The sequence below is a fragment of the Bombina bombina genome, chromosome 2 (genome assembly GCF_027579735.1).
Source record: "Bombina bombina isolate aBomBom1 chromosome 2, aBomBom1.pri, whole genome shotgun sequence".
NCBI classification, from domain to species: Eukaryota; Metazoa; Chordata; class Amphibia; order Anura; family Bombinatoridae; genus Bombina; species Bombina bombina.
Window position 1 is genome coordinate 972,866,059 of NC_069500.1, and position 18,354 is coordinate 972,884,412.

At 35.4% G+C, this 18,354-nt stretch overlaps 1 protein-coding gene across 5 annotated transcripts in view; it reads right to left on the reverse strand.

Annotated features, from left to right (window-relative positions):
• PPP3CA (protein phosphatase 3 catalytic subunit alpha) overlaps nucleotides 1–18,354 on the reverse strand; it is a 797,611-nt gene that overhangs the window by 330,328 nt on the left and 448,929 nt on the right. For all 5 annotated transcript variants that reach the window (XM_053703487.1, XM_053703489.1, XM_053703490.1 and 2 more), the window contains exons 3-5: nucleotides 11,368–11,492; nucleotides 11,056–11,167; nucleotides 9,425–9,570 (exon numbers count right to left, since the gene is read on the reverse strand). In XM_053703487.1, the coding sequence (XP_053559462.1) occupies nucleotides 9,425–9,570; nucleotides 11,056–11,167; nucleotides 11,368–11,492 (383 nt within the window). The remainder of the gene's footprint in view (nucleotides 1–9,424; nucleotides 9,571–11,055; nucleotides 11,168–11,367; nucleotides 11,493–18,354) is intronic.

Sequence of the window (18,354 nt, forward strand, 5' to 3'; positions counted from 1 at the left end):
CCAACACAGTTATATTAATATACTTTTTACCTCTGTGATTACCTTGTATCTAAGCCTCTGCAGACTGCCCCCTTATCTCAGTTCTTTTGACATACTTGCATTTTAGCCAATCAGTGCTGGCTCAAATAACTCCACGGGAGTGAGCACAATTGTATCTATATGGCACACATGGACTAGCAGTGTCTGTGAAAAACTGTCAGCATGCACAGAGATAAGCAGTGGCCTTCAAGGGCTTAGAAATTAGCATATCAGCCTACTTAGGTTTAGCTTTCAACAAACAATGCCAAAAGAACAAAGCAAATTTGATAAAAGTAAATTGGAAAGTTAAAAATTGAACGCCCTTATCTGAATCATGAAAGTTTAATTTTGACTAGACTGTGCTTTTAACCTGATTAACCCTGTTGCTGCCAAAGTGTTCTGCAAATAATATTATAAGTTAATTGCAAACAGTGACACTTAATTTACAGTGAGATCATTTCACTAATAACATAGTGCTGCTGCTCACATTAGATTTTTTTATTTTCTCAGTCAAGATCTGTGATATGTAAATGTGGATTTTTTCAAGAATTATTTGGATCAAGATGGGGGAGGAATTTTAATTATTTAATGTTTAATTTTTTTTGTATTTAAATACAGAAACAATATACATCAGCCAACAAACTCTGAACAAAAAAGTCTAGCGTTGATCTCATATCATGTAGCCAGAAGGGTCCTTGAATATACATTTCTGAAGATTGCAGTCCCACTATATTGTCCATAAACTGTTGACTAGTAATCGACCATCATGTTTTACATATAAACCTCACATTTAACTTATTCTTGGTCTACAGTAAAAAAAACAAACAGAGCAACATTCTAGGTCAATAACAGGGCCCTTCATGGACCCCTTGATTAATCGTGTGTTAGAATCACAGTAGCCAGACAGTAGTGCCTGTCATTTCTTTTCCTGTTTAATCACAGTAGCCAGTTGAAGGCAGGATCATCAAGCTGGGAAAGCCTGGACCCACAATTTGTGAGACTACAGGAGCTAAGCCCCAGGATAAATTGGCCAGATACTATCAAATTTCTACTACACAAGTAGGCTTGTAATCTTTGTATTGTCTCTTAGAAAAAACTTAAACTACTAATTATGTATTAGCATAAAGATTGTAGCATAAACATATTGAGATATATTAGGGCCAAATGCCTAAATTGAATCATGCATTGTCGGAAATAAATGAATATTATATACTATGGATTAACATAGCTTTCGGATGACATTAAAATAGTAAATGTACAAATGCTGTAAATTAACAATATTATAATAAAACACTGATCGGGAACAACCCTAGCCCCTTAAAAATAATATATAACAAAAATATATAAAGCCCTTCTTAAAAGGAAATTCTGCTTTTTACTTAAGTAAAAGTCGTGCAGCATAACTATCTTTAAATGGAGAGACATGCTGGCTACCATAGACTGATATATGCAGTGAAGCATAAGAGTTTCTTCCTCTGTGGCAAACGCAGGAGGTGGCAGACTGGAACACATACCCATTGTAATTGAACAGTCATAACTAAGAATGTCAGCTAATGAGAGCGAGAAATCTTCAGCTATAGCCAGCTCAGTCACTATAATACAGAATACTCATAAGGTTAATAAGCAACTATAACTAATATCTAAAAAAAATCACACAAAATAGGTACTAAATCTTTAACGGTTTAACCTTCCATAGCAAGCTAGCTGAACAACTTTTGTTGCCCCATAGAAAAATCCTTAGTACATAGAGAGGGCAGCCATGAAAAGCTTCAAGGTTGACACTGCATAGGTAGGGTTACGATTTAAACATTTCAGATTCAGAAGATTACTAACCAGCAGTTTTAAAATAAAAGAATATTTAACATAAGAGAATAGCTTTGAAGAGAGCAGTAGAAACAGGAGGAAAACAGTAGGACTAAGTAGTAACCATGCTACTATATTTGTACCCAGAAGTGTAATGTCCCTTTAAAGGGTTAGAACTCTATTTACTGAAAACTGTACAATAAAAACGAGAGAGATATCATTTCTATGAGCCCTTACGTTTTTTTGTGCAATATTTTTTTAAATAATTGTTATTAGTTTTATTATGAGTTTAACTGTATTTTGTAATGTATTTTTTTATGTGTTTTGTGACACTTTTTTTTTGCGAAACAGTTAACCAGAGTTCTGAGGACGCACTATCCCGACACATATTAACTTCTAATGTGCTTAAGTGATCACCTTTACTTTCAACTTGTAATACAAGCGATAAACTAGTGCACGCAAACAGCCACAATAAACCAAACATCACTTGCGCATAACGGTTAGCACGCCACTCATAATCCGGCTCTTAATGGGAACAAACTAATACAGAGAGTCTAAGAGAGAGCGCTGGAGCACCAAATTGTCAACTGTTATTTTCATGCTAATGCAACAGAGTTTGGCTAGATGATATTGCAAGTTCTAACAGTAGTAAAAGACCAGACTGAAAAAAGTGAGGACAAAAGCCTGAGTAGTCTAGATTCACTAACAACTGAAAGAACTCTACAGTGATGCAAATCTCACTTAGTTCCTTGTGACATAACTTGACATTAATAGTTTTCTGTGATAAACTGGGTTTTTAGAGGTTGATCTCTAATCATGGTTCAGTATCTAAGGCAAACCTCTTACACAGTGTATTTATTATCTTGCAAATGTAATATGATTTACTTTGGCCGCACTAAAAGAAAAAACAGTAAAATATTTAGTGAACATCTTTATAACATTAAAACAGGCATTGAGAAACATACACCCGGATTACGAGTTATGCGCGCTATATGGAAATTAACGAACGAAACAAAAGTTGCGTTATTTAACCATCTATATGGCAGCCATTACAAGTTTTCAAACAGCCGGCTTGTGCGTGCGATATGGTGCTTTTAAGCTCCATACCACAAAAAATTCAAGCGCTGTTTTGACGTGCTCCTGCGCGCTTTGCTTTCCCCATAGACATCAATGGGGAGAGCGGGTCAGAAAAAAGTCTAACAACTGCGATCGTGGAAAGAAAAGCTCTGTAACACAGCCCCATTGATGTCTATGGTGAAAAACTAACATAAATCCCAAGTCTAAACACCCCTAATCTGGCCCCACTGACATCGCCGCCACGTACCTACAGTTATTAACCCCTAATCTGCCGCCCCCGATATCACAACCACCTAAATAAAACTATTAACCCCTAATCTGCCGCTCCCGATATCGCTGCCATTATACTAAAAAATTATTAACCCCTATTCCCCTGCACCCCAACATCGCCCACACTATAATAAATCTATTAACCCCTATTCTGCCGCTCCCCGACATCGCCGCAACTAAATAAAGCTATTAACCCCTAAACCGCCAGCCCGACACATCGCAAAAACCTAAATTAAACTATATTAACCCCTAAACCTAACGTAATCCAAAACCTAACCCCAAGCTTAACCCTAACGTAACCCCAACACCCCCTAACTTTAACATAATTAAAATATAGATAAATTAAACTTACAATTATTAACTAAATAATTCCTATTTAAAACTAAATACTTACCTGTGAAATAAAACCTAAGCTAGCTACAATATAACTAATAGTTATATTGTAGCTAGCTTAAGTTTTATTTTTATTTCACAGGTAAGTTTGTATTTATTTTAACTAGGTAGACTAGTAAGTAAATAGTTGACTATTTACTAACTACCTAGTTAAAATAAATACAAACTTACCTGTCAAATAAAACCCAAGCTGCCTTACACTAAAAACTAACATTACAAAAAATAAAAAAAAACACTAAAATGACAACAACAAAAACAACAACCTACCATTACAAAAAATAACAAACTAAGTTACACAAAACAATAAAAATGATTCCTATTCGAATACCTTTTAAAAAACAAAACAAAAAAAACAAAAACCCTCATCTATAATAAACTACCAAGGGCCCTTAAGGGGCCTTTTGTAGGGCATTGCCCTAAAGTTAATAGCTCTTTTTCTACAAAACAAAACAAACACCCCCTAAAAGTATACAAACCCCCATCCCCCAAAATAAAAATAAATTAAAACCTAATCTACCCATTGACCTGAAAAGGGCATTTGTTTTGGCGTTGCCCTTAAAAGGGCATTTAGATTTTTTGCCGCCCAAGCCCTAATCTAAAAATAAAAACCCACCCCAAAACGGAAAAAAAAAATACATTACACAAAATAAATTATCAAAAATAAAAATTATTCTTATTCTAATGCCCATTTAATAAAACCCCACCCCAAAATAAAAAACCTAATCTAGAATAAACTGCCAATAGCCCTTAAAATGGCCTTTTGTAGGGCATTGCCCTAAGTTAAACAGCTCTTAAAATCTATTGGCTGATTTGAACAGCCAATAGGATTTTAGCAGCTTTAATTCCTATTGGCTGATTCAAAATTTTCAGCCAATAGGAATGCAAGGGATGCCATTTTGAAATGGCTCCCTTGCATTGAAGAATAAGTGTACGGCGGCGACCATATGAAGAGGATGCTCAACGCCGGATGTCTTCAGGATGGATCCGATCAAGATAGAAGAGGCCGTCTGGATGAAGATTGTTCAAACGGAACTTCAAAAACTGTAAGTGGATTAGTCGGGGGTTAGTGTTAGGTTGTTGTTTTTTTTAAGTGATTTTTTGGGTGGGCTTTTTTTTTAGATTAGGGTTTGGGCAGCAAATTAGCTAAATGCCCTTTTAAGGGCAATGTCCATACAAATGCCCTTTTCATGGCAATGGGTAGATTAGGTTTTATTAGAATTAGGTTTTTTATTTTGGGGGGTTAGTTGGGTGGTGGGTTTTACTGTTGGGGGAGGGGGTCTTTGTATTTTTTTTTAAGGGAAAAGAGCTGATATCTTTGGGGCAATGCCCCACAAAAGGCCCTTTTAAGGGCTATTGGGAGTTTATTGTAGGCTAGGTTTTTTATTTTTATTTTGGGTCGGCTTTTTATTTTTATAGGGCTATTAGATTAGGTGTAATTATTTTTTATTTTTGATATCATTTGTTATATTTTGTAATTTAGTATTTCTTATTTTTTGTAATTAGTTTGTAATTTTTATAGTAGTGTTAGGATTTTTTTAATGTGTAGTTTAGTTTTATTTAAATGGTAGTTAGTTTAATTTTAGCTTAATAATTATATTAGTTTAATTGTTAGTTTAAACTTAGTTCTTTTAATTTGACAGGTAAGTTTTAATTTAATTTAAGATAGGGAAATTGTAATTTTAATATAAAGTTAGGAGGGGGCATTAGGTTTAGGGGTTACTAGTTAAATTAAGTTTATTGTGATGGGGGGGGTTGGTTTATGGGTTAATAGTTTACTTTAGTATATTTTGTTGTGGGGGGTTGCGGTTTAGGGGTTATTAGGTTTATTATAGTGGTGTCGGTGTAGGGCTTAATAACTTTAGTACAGTTGATGGGGATGATGTGGACGGGGTTAATAATATTTAAATAGTTTTGTGATGCGGAAGGGAGGCGGTTTAGGGGTTAATAACTATTATAGTGGTGACGATGTCGGGGAGAGGCGGAATAGGAGTTAATTATTTTTAGTGGCAGCGATGTCGGGAGCGGAAGATTAGGGGTTAATAAGTTTAATATAGTATTTGCGATGCAGGAGGGCCTCGGTTTAGGGGTTAATAGGTAGTTTATAGGTGTTTAGTGCACTTTGTAACAGTTTAGTTATGAGTTTTATGTTACAGTTTTATAGCGTAAAACTCATAACTACTGATTTTAGATTGCGGAATGGATCTCGTCGGTATAGGCTGCAACGCTAGCTTTTTAGCCTGACCGCAAAACTCGTAATGGCAGCGCTATGGAAGTCCCATGAAAAAACTTAATTTTTACGTGAGCGGGACTGACGTTGAGGTACAGGCTAAAAGGCGTGCGGTACAGCTATACTGACAAGATTTCTAATGGCTGCAATGCTGTTTTAATGCTGAAATGGCAATTTTTTCAGCGTTAAAACACTAATGCACAACTCTAAATCTAGTATAGATTGTGCCTGTAAATTTTAAAGCAATTTTCAAGCAATACATGCTAGTGATCCACGGGGTCTTAAAATTCAGATTATAGATTTGGTACCCCCAGGGGTCAATAATAGGCTCCTCCAATTAAGACATAAAGAGACAGACTGGATTTACAGATTGAGGAGTCATACTCCATGGGGACTTAATATCGATCTATTTTTTATAATTGATGCACTATTCTAGTTATATTATCACAGGTTTTAGGCTTAGGTTTAAGATGTTACATCTTATATATATATATATTGATTTATTTTTTAATGTGCACAAATTTATATATATATATTTATATATATATGAATTTCTACTAAGATTGATTTTAGGTTTACTATGATTTTTTACATTCTCTGTATTAGGATCAACTTATGTCTGTCTATATTAGGATGAAGCACTGTTTGTTTTTTATTTGAGATATTTATTATATAGTTTTAATTTTCCTAATATGTTTTTAGCTTTGGGCTTAGATTAACTCGATATATTTTGTATCAAATATTTTTTAAGTATTGTTTTTATATTATTTTTATTTACCTTTGTAACCAAGTATTCACTATTGTGTCCCTTTTAAAATATGGACTCTTCATCTTCGAGTTGTGGCTCACAAGCCCGCCCCATTTTTGGCTTACCAATACCATATGTTATCCTCCCTTAAATAAAGACGCTTCCTGATGAGGATCTATACACTCTTGACAAAGCCGGGGCGTTTAACTTATCTAAGGCAACCCTACAAAATCTGGCTATTTAATCAGACCCGAGAACTGGGTTGGAAATCTTTGATATAGTGAATCTTGGCCACTGAAAATGCGTCCCTTAGAGAACTGTGATATTTTGATTATTGACACTTTCAACATGCAGTATGCATTGCATATGTTTTCTAAACCATCTTAACTGATGGATATGTTGGATCCCCTAACCCAACAAAATTGTGTTCTTTACTATTAGAGGTGCATCACAATCTAGTTAGGACAGTATTATATCTAGTACTTATGCAGAAATAATTTCCAATATTAGTGTGACAATATTATATTTTTACCCCCACAGTTTATTTTTATTGTTTTCAAATTATGTATTTTTGTAAAGCACATAATTCCAAAATCAAATGTAATATGTTAAAAAAAAATTGTTTGAGGTGGACCAGAATTTTGAGGCTCCAGTTATCAAGCAGGGGAAGTGTAAGTGAAGTGGGGGTCCTCATATAGGATAGATGTCTGTGCATACTATAGAGACTGTCCCAGTCCTCAGCCTACTCCTAATCTCAAATTCAGAGATTCCTTTGGCCAATAAAGCTAGCTTAGTTTAAAGGGACAGTCTACCATAGAATTGTTATAGTTTTAAAAGATAGATAATCCCTTTATTACCCATTCCCCAGTTTTGCATAACCAACACAGTTATATTAATATACTTTTTACCTCTGTGATTACCTTGTATCTAGGAACCTTCTTCCAGCCCCCTGATCACATGACTGTGACTGTTTATGATCTATTGTCTTAAATTTAGCATTGTTTTGTGCTAAATCTTAAATAACTTTCTGTGCCTGAACACAGTGTTATCTATATGGCCCACATGTACTTTCTGTCTATTTGGGTTGAAAAGAGATTTAAAAAGCATGTGATAAGAGGCAGCCTTCAAGAGCTTAAAAATTAGCATATGAGCCTACCCATGTTTAGTTTAAACTAAGAATACCAAGAGAAAAAAGCAAATTTGATGATAAAAGTAAATTGGAAAGTTTATTAAAATTAAAAGTTCTATCTGAATAATGAAAGTTTAATTTATAATAGACTGTCCCTTTAATGCAAAGGGCAAATCAAACACAGAGAGTGACTGCCGATCCTGGGCCCAGGACTCACCACCAATCCTCGCAGAATTTTTTGTGACACTCATATGGGTGTACCAAAAGACTACAGAGGTTTATTCCTTAGAAGCTTTCGGCCCAATACATCCTTTCCTGAGTTGCTGCCTCATGCAATTCTCGAACAACCGGGTCTGTAAAGCATATTTTACACTCACTATAACAAACTGCTTGATCTCAATATCGACTGTTTGCTCGTTAGAGCCACATCGAGTGTGACAATCCCTTCATGACAGGTGACACACCTGTACTATCTAGACCTCCACTGTCTCCATAATCTCTCGGGTGTGGGGCTGGCTCCTGTGAGATACAGCACATAGAAGACTGATCTCCAGCTTTTCCTTCATCAGCCTCAGTGACTTCTCTATAGTGAGCGAAAACGTAGTGAAGATCACCCAAGAAATGTTAATATATTATGAGTATATTAAAGTAACTTCCTCGTGCAAAAGATTAGAGTCCTAAAGAGTGTTTGCTGCCATCTTGACTTGACTAGGATTTAATAGAGGGTCTGAAATCAAACAAAAAGTTTTATAGGCAGATGTTGATTCGCACATGGAGAAGTAAGTTAAGGCTTGGGGTTAACCGGGTGGCAGCCCCACCTTTGAGACTGCATCCACAATTACAGACTGCTGGCCCTTGCGATCAACTTATCCTCCATAGAGAGGCAAAGGAATGCACAAAGAGAAAGTTTGCACTAATTTGAATATCTTTGCAAATATAACTGCGACAACAAGTTTGTTGGACGTCTTTTTCAATTAATAATTTATATACAGGATTGTACAATCATCTCTGGTAGCTAGCGAAATGTAGATGCCTCTGGAAGTCCCCCAATTTCTTGCACATGTAATATTCTATAGCTGGGCATTGAGAAGACATAAAGAAAAAACAATAATACAGTACACTGTCCGTTTAAACAGCAATCCTCTCAAAAGTGCACAGTTTGCACAAGGTGCAGTCACCTTAGTAATGACACCAAGTAATTTTATGGGAGGACATTAAAGTATTTTTTTTTTCTTTGCTACTTGTAAAAATGGGTATTTGAAATCCTATCTTCAGGTTTAAAAAAAACACTTATTGTTTTCATGCTACTGAAAAAGAGTTTTTTTCCACGAACATATCTGTGTGGTTGACGGTCTTGAAAAAATCACTTTTTATTAATTTCATATACAATTTAAACAGGTATTTTTGTTTTCATGCAAAAATAGTTTCTATGTACAAATTAGTGCACTCCTCTATGCCTTTTTAAGCGTCTTTAATTACCCGAGAGTGCTTGCACATTATATCTGTACTCAGCCATTAAAACACATTGCCATGACTAAACTTGCTACCTTTCTTTAGATATTATTACCACAAGTGTGCAAGTCTTCCTCATGCTCATTATTATTACATCAAGGTCCTGTAATACTGCTGACTACTTCACACTTAATCTTTAAACAATCTGGAACCACAAAAAAAAACAATAAACTATGCAACACTAAAAAAGAACACATTTGATCATATCTGTGTGTCAAGTAACGTGTCATCAGATAAGAGCACTTACTTTTCTAATGTCATCTAAAGTGTTGATTTCTGGAGATAAACCACCATGTACACACAGGAATTGTTGGTTCATCAGAGCAGCAAGGGGAAGGCAGTCAAAGGCATCCATGCAGGCATCGTACACTCTCTCTGAATACTTTATTTTACCTTTGTGAGAGAGGAGAGGAAAACAAGACAAAATTACACATAGCAATGTTATACGTAGTTGCAAACACTTCTGCCTAGAATGCTACAGACATTCTATGGCAGCAGTGCTTTCCACTATGAATAGAATGGTTATAAATATTGTTGCAAACATTGTAGCCAGATTGTTAAAGGGACATTGTACACTAGATTTTTGTTTGCATAAATGTTTTGTAGACTCCTTAGCAAGCCCCCATAGTGTCAGATGTATACGTGTTTAAAGTCTACTGCTGGCTTCTGTTTGTCTAATCTGTCTTTTCATATGCAGGAAAGGGGCGAGGGGGAAAGTGTCTGCACTTATTGTTTCCCCATTCCCTTTCACTCGGTGTTCCAGCTTACCTCATTAACAGTGGTAAACTGGAAGATTCTAAGTATGTTTTTAAATGGTTTTATACTGGATTTTTAGATCAGTATTGGTGCATATTCTTTATAGTAGTGTCTATTACAAACAGATATGACAATTGGTGTATACTGTCCCTTTAAAGATAGGTGCACACTCCTGAGCCGCATACTAGGCAAAATTGATCATACAAGTAAACTGGAAAGTTGTTTAAAACTGCATGCTCTATATAAATCATAAATGTTTAATGTTGACTTTACTGTCCTTTTAAAGTAAATCAGTTAATTTTATCAGTGTCCCTTCTGCAATTCTTTTACTTTTTTATAATTCTTTACTATGCTTTGAGAAAATGCATTTGATTGTATTCTCACGTATTGTAAATACAGTATATTAATACAGAACAAATGCATTTATTGGTGAAGAGAATATAATAAAGAATTTTAATTAGCATCGCTGTGCTATTGTTTAGACATATTGAATAAAACAAAGAATTCAATTTTTGTCCAAAAAAAGATATATACTGAAACCACTGACAGTTTTTAAGGGCCAGTGGCAGACAAGATTTTTTGTTTCAGCATACTGGAAGCAACAAACCACTCATTTACTGTGTACTGATTAACACCAGTATTTAGCAGACACCAAAAAAAAATGCAGTTGGGAGTTACTATTTAGGACCACATCATGGACAATCACATGTAAGCACCTTTCACTTATATGGGCTGATTGATGCCCAACAGAAAAGTCCAGAGAAGCCAGTCTGCCTGGAATCATGGTAGCTACACTTACAGGAGTTTGTCTAATCTAGTTTGTATACAGCTTAACATTATTTGTTTAGTTTCACAAAGATGAAGAGGCACTTGATAAGTACAAAATAGACTGCATTTTAGTTTCACTGTAGCCTATTAGTAGTGATTACACCGTTATTCTATTGATGTTCAAGATATATACTTGTATTCACACCTTTATTGGTAATGCGCCAACAGATTGGTACAATAAATAAAGAGGCAGGAAAGGCAGGCTGGGAAAGAAAGATTAGGTGGTCCTGCTCCCTAGAGAGATTGCACGATCATTTTCTATATCAAAAGAATATAGAAAGTCTGAATACTTACATTCTTGTTTGAAAGTAAAATATTCCGTTAGATGTCTACATTCATGATTCCCGCGGAGTAAAAAGAGTGTTTTGGGATATAGAATTTTCAAGGCCCACAAGTACAGCACACACTAAAAAATAAAATAGACATATTTCGTTTCTAATTATTTGTATTGATGAAAATATTAGGAATGAAAAAAAAATATTACAATTTATCAAGGAATTATTTAAATTTACTATAACAACAGATATGGTAGGTAATAATTGACATAACGTGAATGCAAAAAGCGTCGCTTGAGGTTTTCAAATGGAGATAACAGATGAGACTTACTTCAATGCTGAAATATCCTCTATCAACATAGTCTCCTAAAAATAGGTAACGTGTGTTGGCGGGGGATCCTCCCACTTCAAAAAGTTTCATCAAGTCAAAGAATTGTCCATGAATATCTCCACAAACTGAAAAAAGAAAAAAAAAACATTGGTCAACATTCATCACAGGCCAAATAATATTATAAAACGAGATTTATTATAACCTTTAAAAGGTCATGGAACTCTTTTTTTTTTCACTATTCACATAGAGCAACTAATGTTACACAATTGTTCAATGTACTTCTATTATCTAATTTGATTTGTTCTATTGATGTATTAAATACTAATTGCCTTTAGTGTTTAAAGCAAATTAGTTAATACAAGTAAAATGGAACATTGTTCAAAATTGCATGAATCAACGTTCAAATTACTTAGAAGTAAATTGGATTTGTTCTCTTAGAACCCTTTGTTTAAAGCATACCTAGGTAGGCCTCGGGAGCAGCGGGCACTACTGGGAGCCAGTTGCTGAATGGTGGCTGCACTTACATGCCTTGTGTCATTGGCTTACCCAATTGTGTTCAGCTTGCTTCCAGGAGTGCATTGATATTCTTTCAACAAAAGGATACTACGTGAACAAAGCAAATTTGATACTAGAATTAAATTGAACACTTGTTTAAAATTGTATGTTCTATATGAATCATGAAATAAAAAATTAGTTTCATGTCCTTTGAAGCTATCAATATTTAATTAAATGTATATTAAAAAAAAATACATTTTTTTAATGGAACATTTGCCAATTGGAAAACAGTGATAAAACTGCCTGCACCAAGTAGATATGTCACCTGGAGGTTTTCAGTTAGCTTAAAAGGTATTGAATAAATGTTCAGGTTAGGATTTAAGAGATATTAATGGAATAATTCAGCTAACATTGAAATGTTCATTAGTTCTGTTCACTTTTAAGTAGTGGTATTTTTGCAATGTAATTGCTTCAAGTACAAAATATGACTGACTGGGAGCTTTTACTGGGCACGTGCATGTGAATCATATCTAAATATGCTTTAACTTATTGTCCGCTCTTTTTAAGTGCACTCATACATATACACCATTTTTAACAGACAAACAGGCCTTTCAAGTGATATATGGCTACATAAAATAACAATAAATAGGAATATAATAATGAAAATTTGGGGTGGAAAATTTATTTTTTGTAGCAAAAGAAAAATAAAGTCAAATCAATTCATTATGTTGTCCCGAATTTAAGAATACCCCATATATTGTCTATGTTTCCAAATGTATAGCAAATATAAGCCAAAGATGGAATTATCCGTTTAACGCTAAAATTTGCTATGCTTAGACTGTAAGCTAATTAGCGGTCACCCAATTCAAAACTGCTACACAAAAGTATATATTAGTAGAAATAAGACATCCCAGGGTATTTAGAGGTATTTTAACCCTTTTATCGCCAAGGTCAGAAAAACATAATTTATGTAAGAACTTACCTGATAAATTCATTTCTTTCATATTAGCAAGAGTCCATGAGCTAGTGACGTATGGGATATACATTCCTACCAGGAGGGGCAAAGTTTCCCAAACCTCAAAATGCCTATAAATACACCCCTCACCACACCCACAAATCAGTTTAATGCATAGCCAAGAAGTGGGGTGACAAGAAAAAAGTGCGAAAGCATAAAAAATAAGGAATTGGAATAATTGTGCTTTATACAAAAAAATCATAACCACCACAAAAAAGGGTGGGCCTCATGGACTCTTGCTAATATGAAAGAAATGAATTTATCAGGTAAGTTCTTACATAAATTATGTTTTCTTTCATGTAATTAGCAAGAGTCCATGAGCTAGTGACGTATGGGATAATGACTACCCAAGATGTGGATCTTCCACGCAAGAGTCACTAGAGAGGGAGGGATAAAATAAAGACAGCCAATTCCGCTGAAAAATAATCCACACCCAAAATAAAGTTTAAATCTTATAATGAAAAAAACTGAAATTATAGGCAGAAGAATCAAACTGAAACAGCTGCCTGAAGTACTTTTCTACCAAAAACTGCTTCAGAAGAAGAAAACACATCAAAATGGTAGAATTTAGTAAAAGTATGCAAAGAAAACCAAGTTACTGCTTTGCAAATCTGATCAACCGAAGCTTCATTCCTAAACGCCCAGGAAGTAAAAACTGACCTAGTAGAATGAGCTGTAAACCTTTGAGGCGGAGTTTTACCCGACTCGACAAAAGCATGATGAAATAAAGATTTCAACCAAGATGCCAAAGAAATGGCAGAGGCCTTCTGACCTTTCCTAGAACCAGAAAAGATAACAAATAGACTAGAAGTCTTTCGGAAACTCTTAGTAGCTTCAACATAATATTTCAAAGCTCTAACTACATCCAAAGAATGCAATGATCTCTCCTTAGAATTCTTAGGATTAGGACATAATGAAGGAACCACAATTTCTCTACTAATGTTGTTAAAATTCACAACCTTAGGTAAAAATTTAAAAGAAGTTCGCAACATCGCCTTATCCTGATGAAAAATCAGAAAAGGAGACTCACAAGAAAGAGCAGATATTTCAGAAACTCTTCTAGCAGAAGAGATGGTCAAAAGAAACAAAACTTTCCAAGAAAGTAATTAATGTCCAATGAATGCATAGGTTCAAACGGAGGAGCTTGAAGAGCCCCCAGAACCAAATTCAAACTCCAAGGAGGAGAAATTGACTTAATGACAGGTTTTATACGAACCAAAGCTTGTACAAAACAAAGAATATCAGGAAGATTAGCAATCTTTCTGTGAAAAAGAACAGAAAGAGCAGAGATTTGTCCTTTCAAGGAACTTTATCCAAACCATCCTGAAGAAACTGAAAAAATTCTCGGAATTCTAAAAGAATGCCAGGAAAATGATGAGAAAGACACCAAGAAATATAAGTCTTCCAGACTCTATAATATATCTCCCTAGATACAGATTTACGAGCCTGTAACATAGTATTAATCACAGAGTCAGAGAAACCTCTTTGACTAAGAATCAAACGTTCAATCTCCATACCTTTAAATTTAAGGATTTGAGATACTGATGGAAAAAAAGGACCTTGCGACAGAAGGTCTGGTCTCAACGGAAGAGTCCACGGTTGGCAAGAGGCCATCCAGACAAAATCCGCATACCAAAACCTGTGAGGCCATGCTGGAGCCACCAGCAGAACAAACGAGCATTCCTTCAGAATCTTGGAGATTACTCTTGGAAGAAGAACTAGAGGCGGAAATATATAGGCAGGATGATACTTCCAAGGAAGTGACAATGCATCCACTGCTTCCGCTTGAGGATCCCTGGATCTGGACAGATACCTGGGAAGTTTCTTGTTTAGATGAGAAGCCATCAAATCTATTTCTGGAAGTCCCCATATTGAACAATCTGAAGAAATACCTCTGGGTGAAGAGACCATTCGCCCGGATGTAACGTTTGGCGACTGAGATAATGCGCTTCCCAATTGTCTATACCTGGGATATGAACGGCAGAAACTAGACAGGAGCTGGATTCCGCCCATAGCAGTATCCGAGATACTTCTTTCATAGCCAGAGGACTGTGAGTCCCTCCTTGATGATTGAGGTATGCCAAAGTTGTGACATTGTCTGTCTGAAAACAAATGAACGATTCTCTCTTTAGAAGAGGCCATGACTGAAGAGCTCTCAAAATGGCACGGAGTTCCAAAAATGTTGATTGGTAATCTCACCTCCTGAGATTCCCAAACCCCTTGTGCTGTCAGAAACCCCCATACAGCTCCCCAACCTGTCAGATTTGCATCTGTTGATCATAGTCTAAGTTGGAGGAACAAAAAGAAGCCCCCTGAACTATACGATGGTGATCTGTCCACCACGTCAGAGAGTGTCGAACAATCGGTTTTAAAGATAATAATTGAGATATCTTTGTAAAATCCCTGCACCACTAGTTCAGCATACAGAGCTGAAGAGGTCGCATTTGAAAACGAGCAAAGGGAATCGCGTCCAATGCAGCAGTCATAAGACCTAGAATTTCCATGCATAAGACTACCGAAGGGAATTATTGAGACTGAAGGTTTCGATAAGCTGAAACCAATTTCAGACGCCTCTTGTCCGTCAGAGACAGAATCAAGAACACTGAATCTATCAGGAAACCTAAAAAGATTACCCTTGTCTGAGGAATCAAACGAACTTTAAGGTAAATTGATCCTCCAACCATGTTCTTGAAGAAACAACACTTATAAAAGACTGGAAGGTTCTTTCTAGAGAAAATGAGCAAAGGGAATTGAATCCAATGCTGTGGTCATAAGACCTAAAACTTCTGTGCATATATAGCAACTGAAGGAAATAATAGAGACTAAAAGGTACCGATAGACGGAACCCAATAACATTATCCCTTGTCTGATAGAGACAAGGACAGTGACACAAACTATCTGGAAACCTAAAAAAGGTGACCCTTGTGTGAGGAATCAAGAGCTTTAGAAAAGAAGATCCTCTAACTATGTCCTGAAGAGTAAGTGAATCATATGAGATTCCGCATCCTCGGAAAATAATCTGAATGAAAACAGAAAAATGAAAATATGCATTTATTGTATCTAATGAAAACAAATAATGCTATCAAAGACCATAAAAAGGTAAAATAATTTGAATAAAACTTCAAAACCCGGTTCCTCAAAAGAAACTGGAAGAAACAGCCCAGAAGATTCCAGGTCTGAGCAGCGCTTGAACCCCATGGGTGTCCAGCCATGCTTCAACAGTACCCAAAATACATAGGACAGAAACACAGTTAAAGAAAGTGTTAGCCTTGCTGGAATAAAATCAAAGAAATTTGGACAAAATAAATTTCAAAGAAGCCTTAACCTGCCCCTTACCAGCCAAGCTGGAATACGGCACGTACATCGCAAATTTAGGGAGCTGATTTCGAACTCCAAATATAGACATGTTACTTGGGAAAGAACTCAGGAATTCGTTCCTTAATAAGAACAACCAAACTAGTATAAGCTTAAAGTTTTAGTCTTAGAACTCAACCTTGAAGCCCAGAGTAACAGTTAAGAATTAAATCCAATTATAAAACAAATAATTGATTATCTTAGGGACAAAGGAAATATGGATTTTTTTTTTTTTTTTTAAATCACAAAATTCTTTTAGCTAAAAAAGCTAAAGACATAGATTAACCCTCATTTGCGAAAATATTCAATAAAATGAAGACACAAATGAAATTATTAGCATGATAGTTCAGTTTAAAGGACCAGCCAATACAGTGGACTTGCATAATCAATAAATGCAAAACAACAAGACAAATGCAACAGCACCTAGTCTAGTAAATGTTGTCCCTTAAACAATGCTAAAATAAATCATAATCTGATACTTGATCTTAAAGTAAACAGAGAAAATAAAGCAATTGCAATATCCAAATAAGTCACAGGACCAAGCCTGAAACTAAATAATTTTCCATAAATAAGATACAGCTATCTAAAGGAAAATAAATACTATTTTGCTATAGAAACAATAGCATAATTAGTAGAATTAGAGATAGCCCCAATAAATTGGAGAACCCTCCAAATTAAGTTTAACTGCTGGCAAAGAATATAGTTTAAACCTTTTTGAAAAAGGAATAAAAGAAAATTCTCAGCCTATTCCATTCCCTAGTACAGGGAATTGGAAAGAAAACCTCTAAAGAAATAAATAGGCAGAAATTATGTCAGCTAGTCTTAAAGAACTAGTTACCTTAATATCCAAAATAATCAACACCTTTTCAACAAAGAACAAATGTACTTTAATAATTGAAAAATAATAAAAAAGTAGATTTGTTAGGGTCAATATCTGATGAAGAAAATTTCTGAAAAAAACATCATCAGAGAAGGATAAATTAGTATGTTGTTGGTCATTTAAAACTTCAATAATTAAAAAAGAAGTGAAAAAGACCTAAAATTTTTATTAGAAGGCACGAAGTCAGACAAAGCCTTTAACATAGAATCAGAAAAATTTTTCTTATAAGTCTTCTAAATATTTCTTGGAAGAAAAGAAAATATATAAAGCATAAATACTAATGGATTCCGCATGTAAAAGTATAACAAAATATCTTATTACAAACCATAGCTAAAGAAAAACATTTATAACATTTAAAATAAATTAACTTAGCTTTGGTAGAACTGAAACTCAGTTAAGCGTTTTTCCAAAAGTGGCTTCTGATTCAGAGTCCAATTGAGACATCTTGCAATATGTAATAGAAAAAAACAACATATAAAGCAAAATTGATCAAATTCCTTAAATGACAGTTTCAGGAATGGGAAAAAAATGCCAATGAACAAGCTTCTAGCAACCAGAAGCAATAAATAATGAGACTTAAATATTGTGGAGACAACAATGACGCTCGAAATTTTTTAGCGCCAAAAAAAAGAATTTATGTTTACCTGATAAATTACTTTCTCCAACGGTGTGTCCGGTCCACGGCGTCATCCTTACTTGTGGGATATTCTCTTCCCCAACAGGAAATGGCAAAGAGCCCAGCAAAGCTGGTCACATGATCCCTCCTAGGCTCCGCCTTCCCCAGTCATTCGACCGACGTAAAGGAGGAATATTTGCATAGGAGAAATCATATGATACCGTGGTGACTGTAGTTAAAGAAAATAAATCATCAGACCTGATTAAAAAACCAGGGCGGGCCGTGGACCGGACACACCGTTGGAGAAAGTAATTTATCAGGTAAACATAAATTCTGTTTTCTCCAACATAGGTGTGTCCGGTCCACGGCGTCATCCTTACTTGTGGGAACCAATACCAAAGCTTTAGGACACGGATGATGGGAGGGAGCAAATCAGGTCACCTAGATGGAAGGCACCACGGTTTGCAAAACCTTTCTCCCAAAAATAGCCTCAGAAGAAGCAAAAGTATCAAATTTGTCAAATTTGGTAAAAGTGTGCAGTGAACCAAGTCGCTGCCTTACATATCTGATCAACAGAAGCCTCGTTCTTAAAGGCCCATGTGGAAGCCACGGCCCTAGTGGAATGAG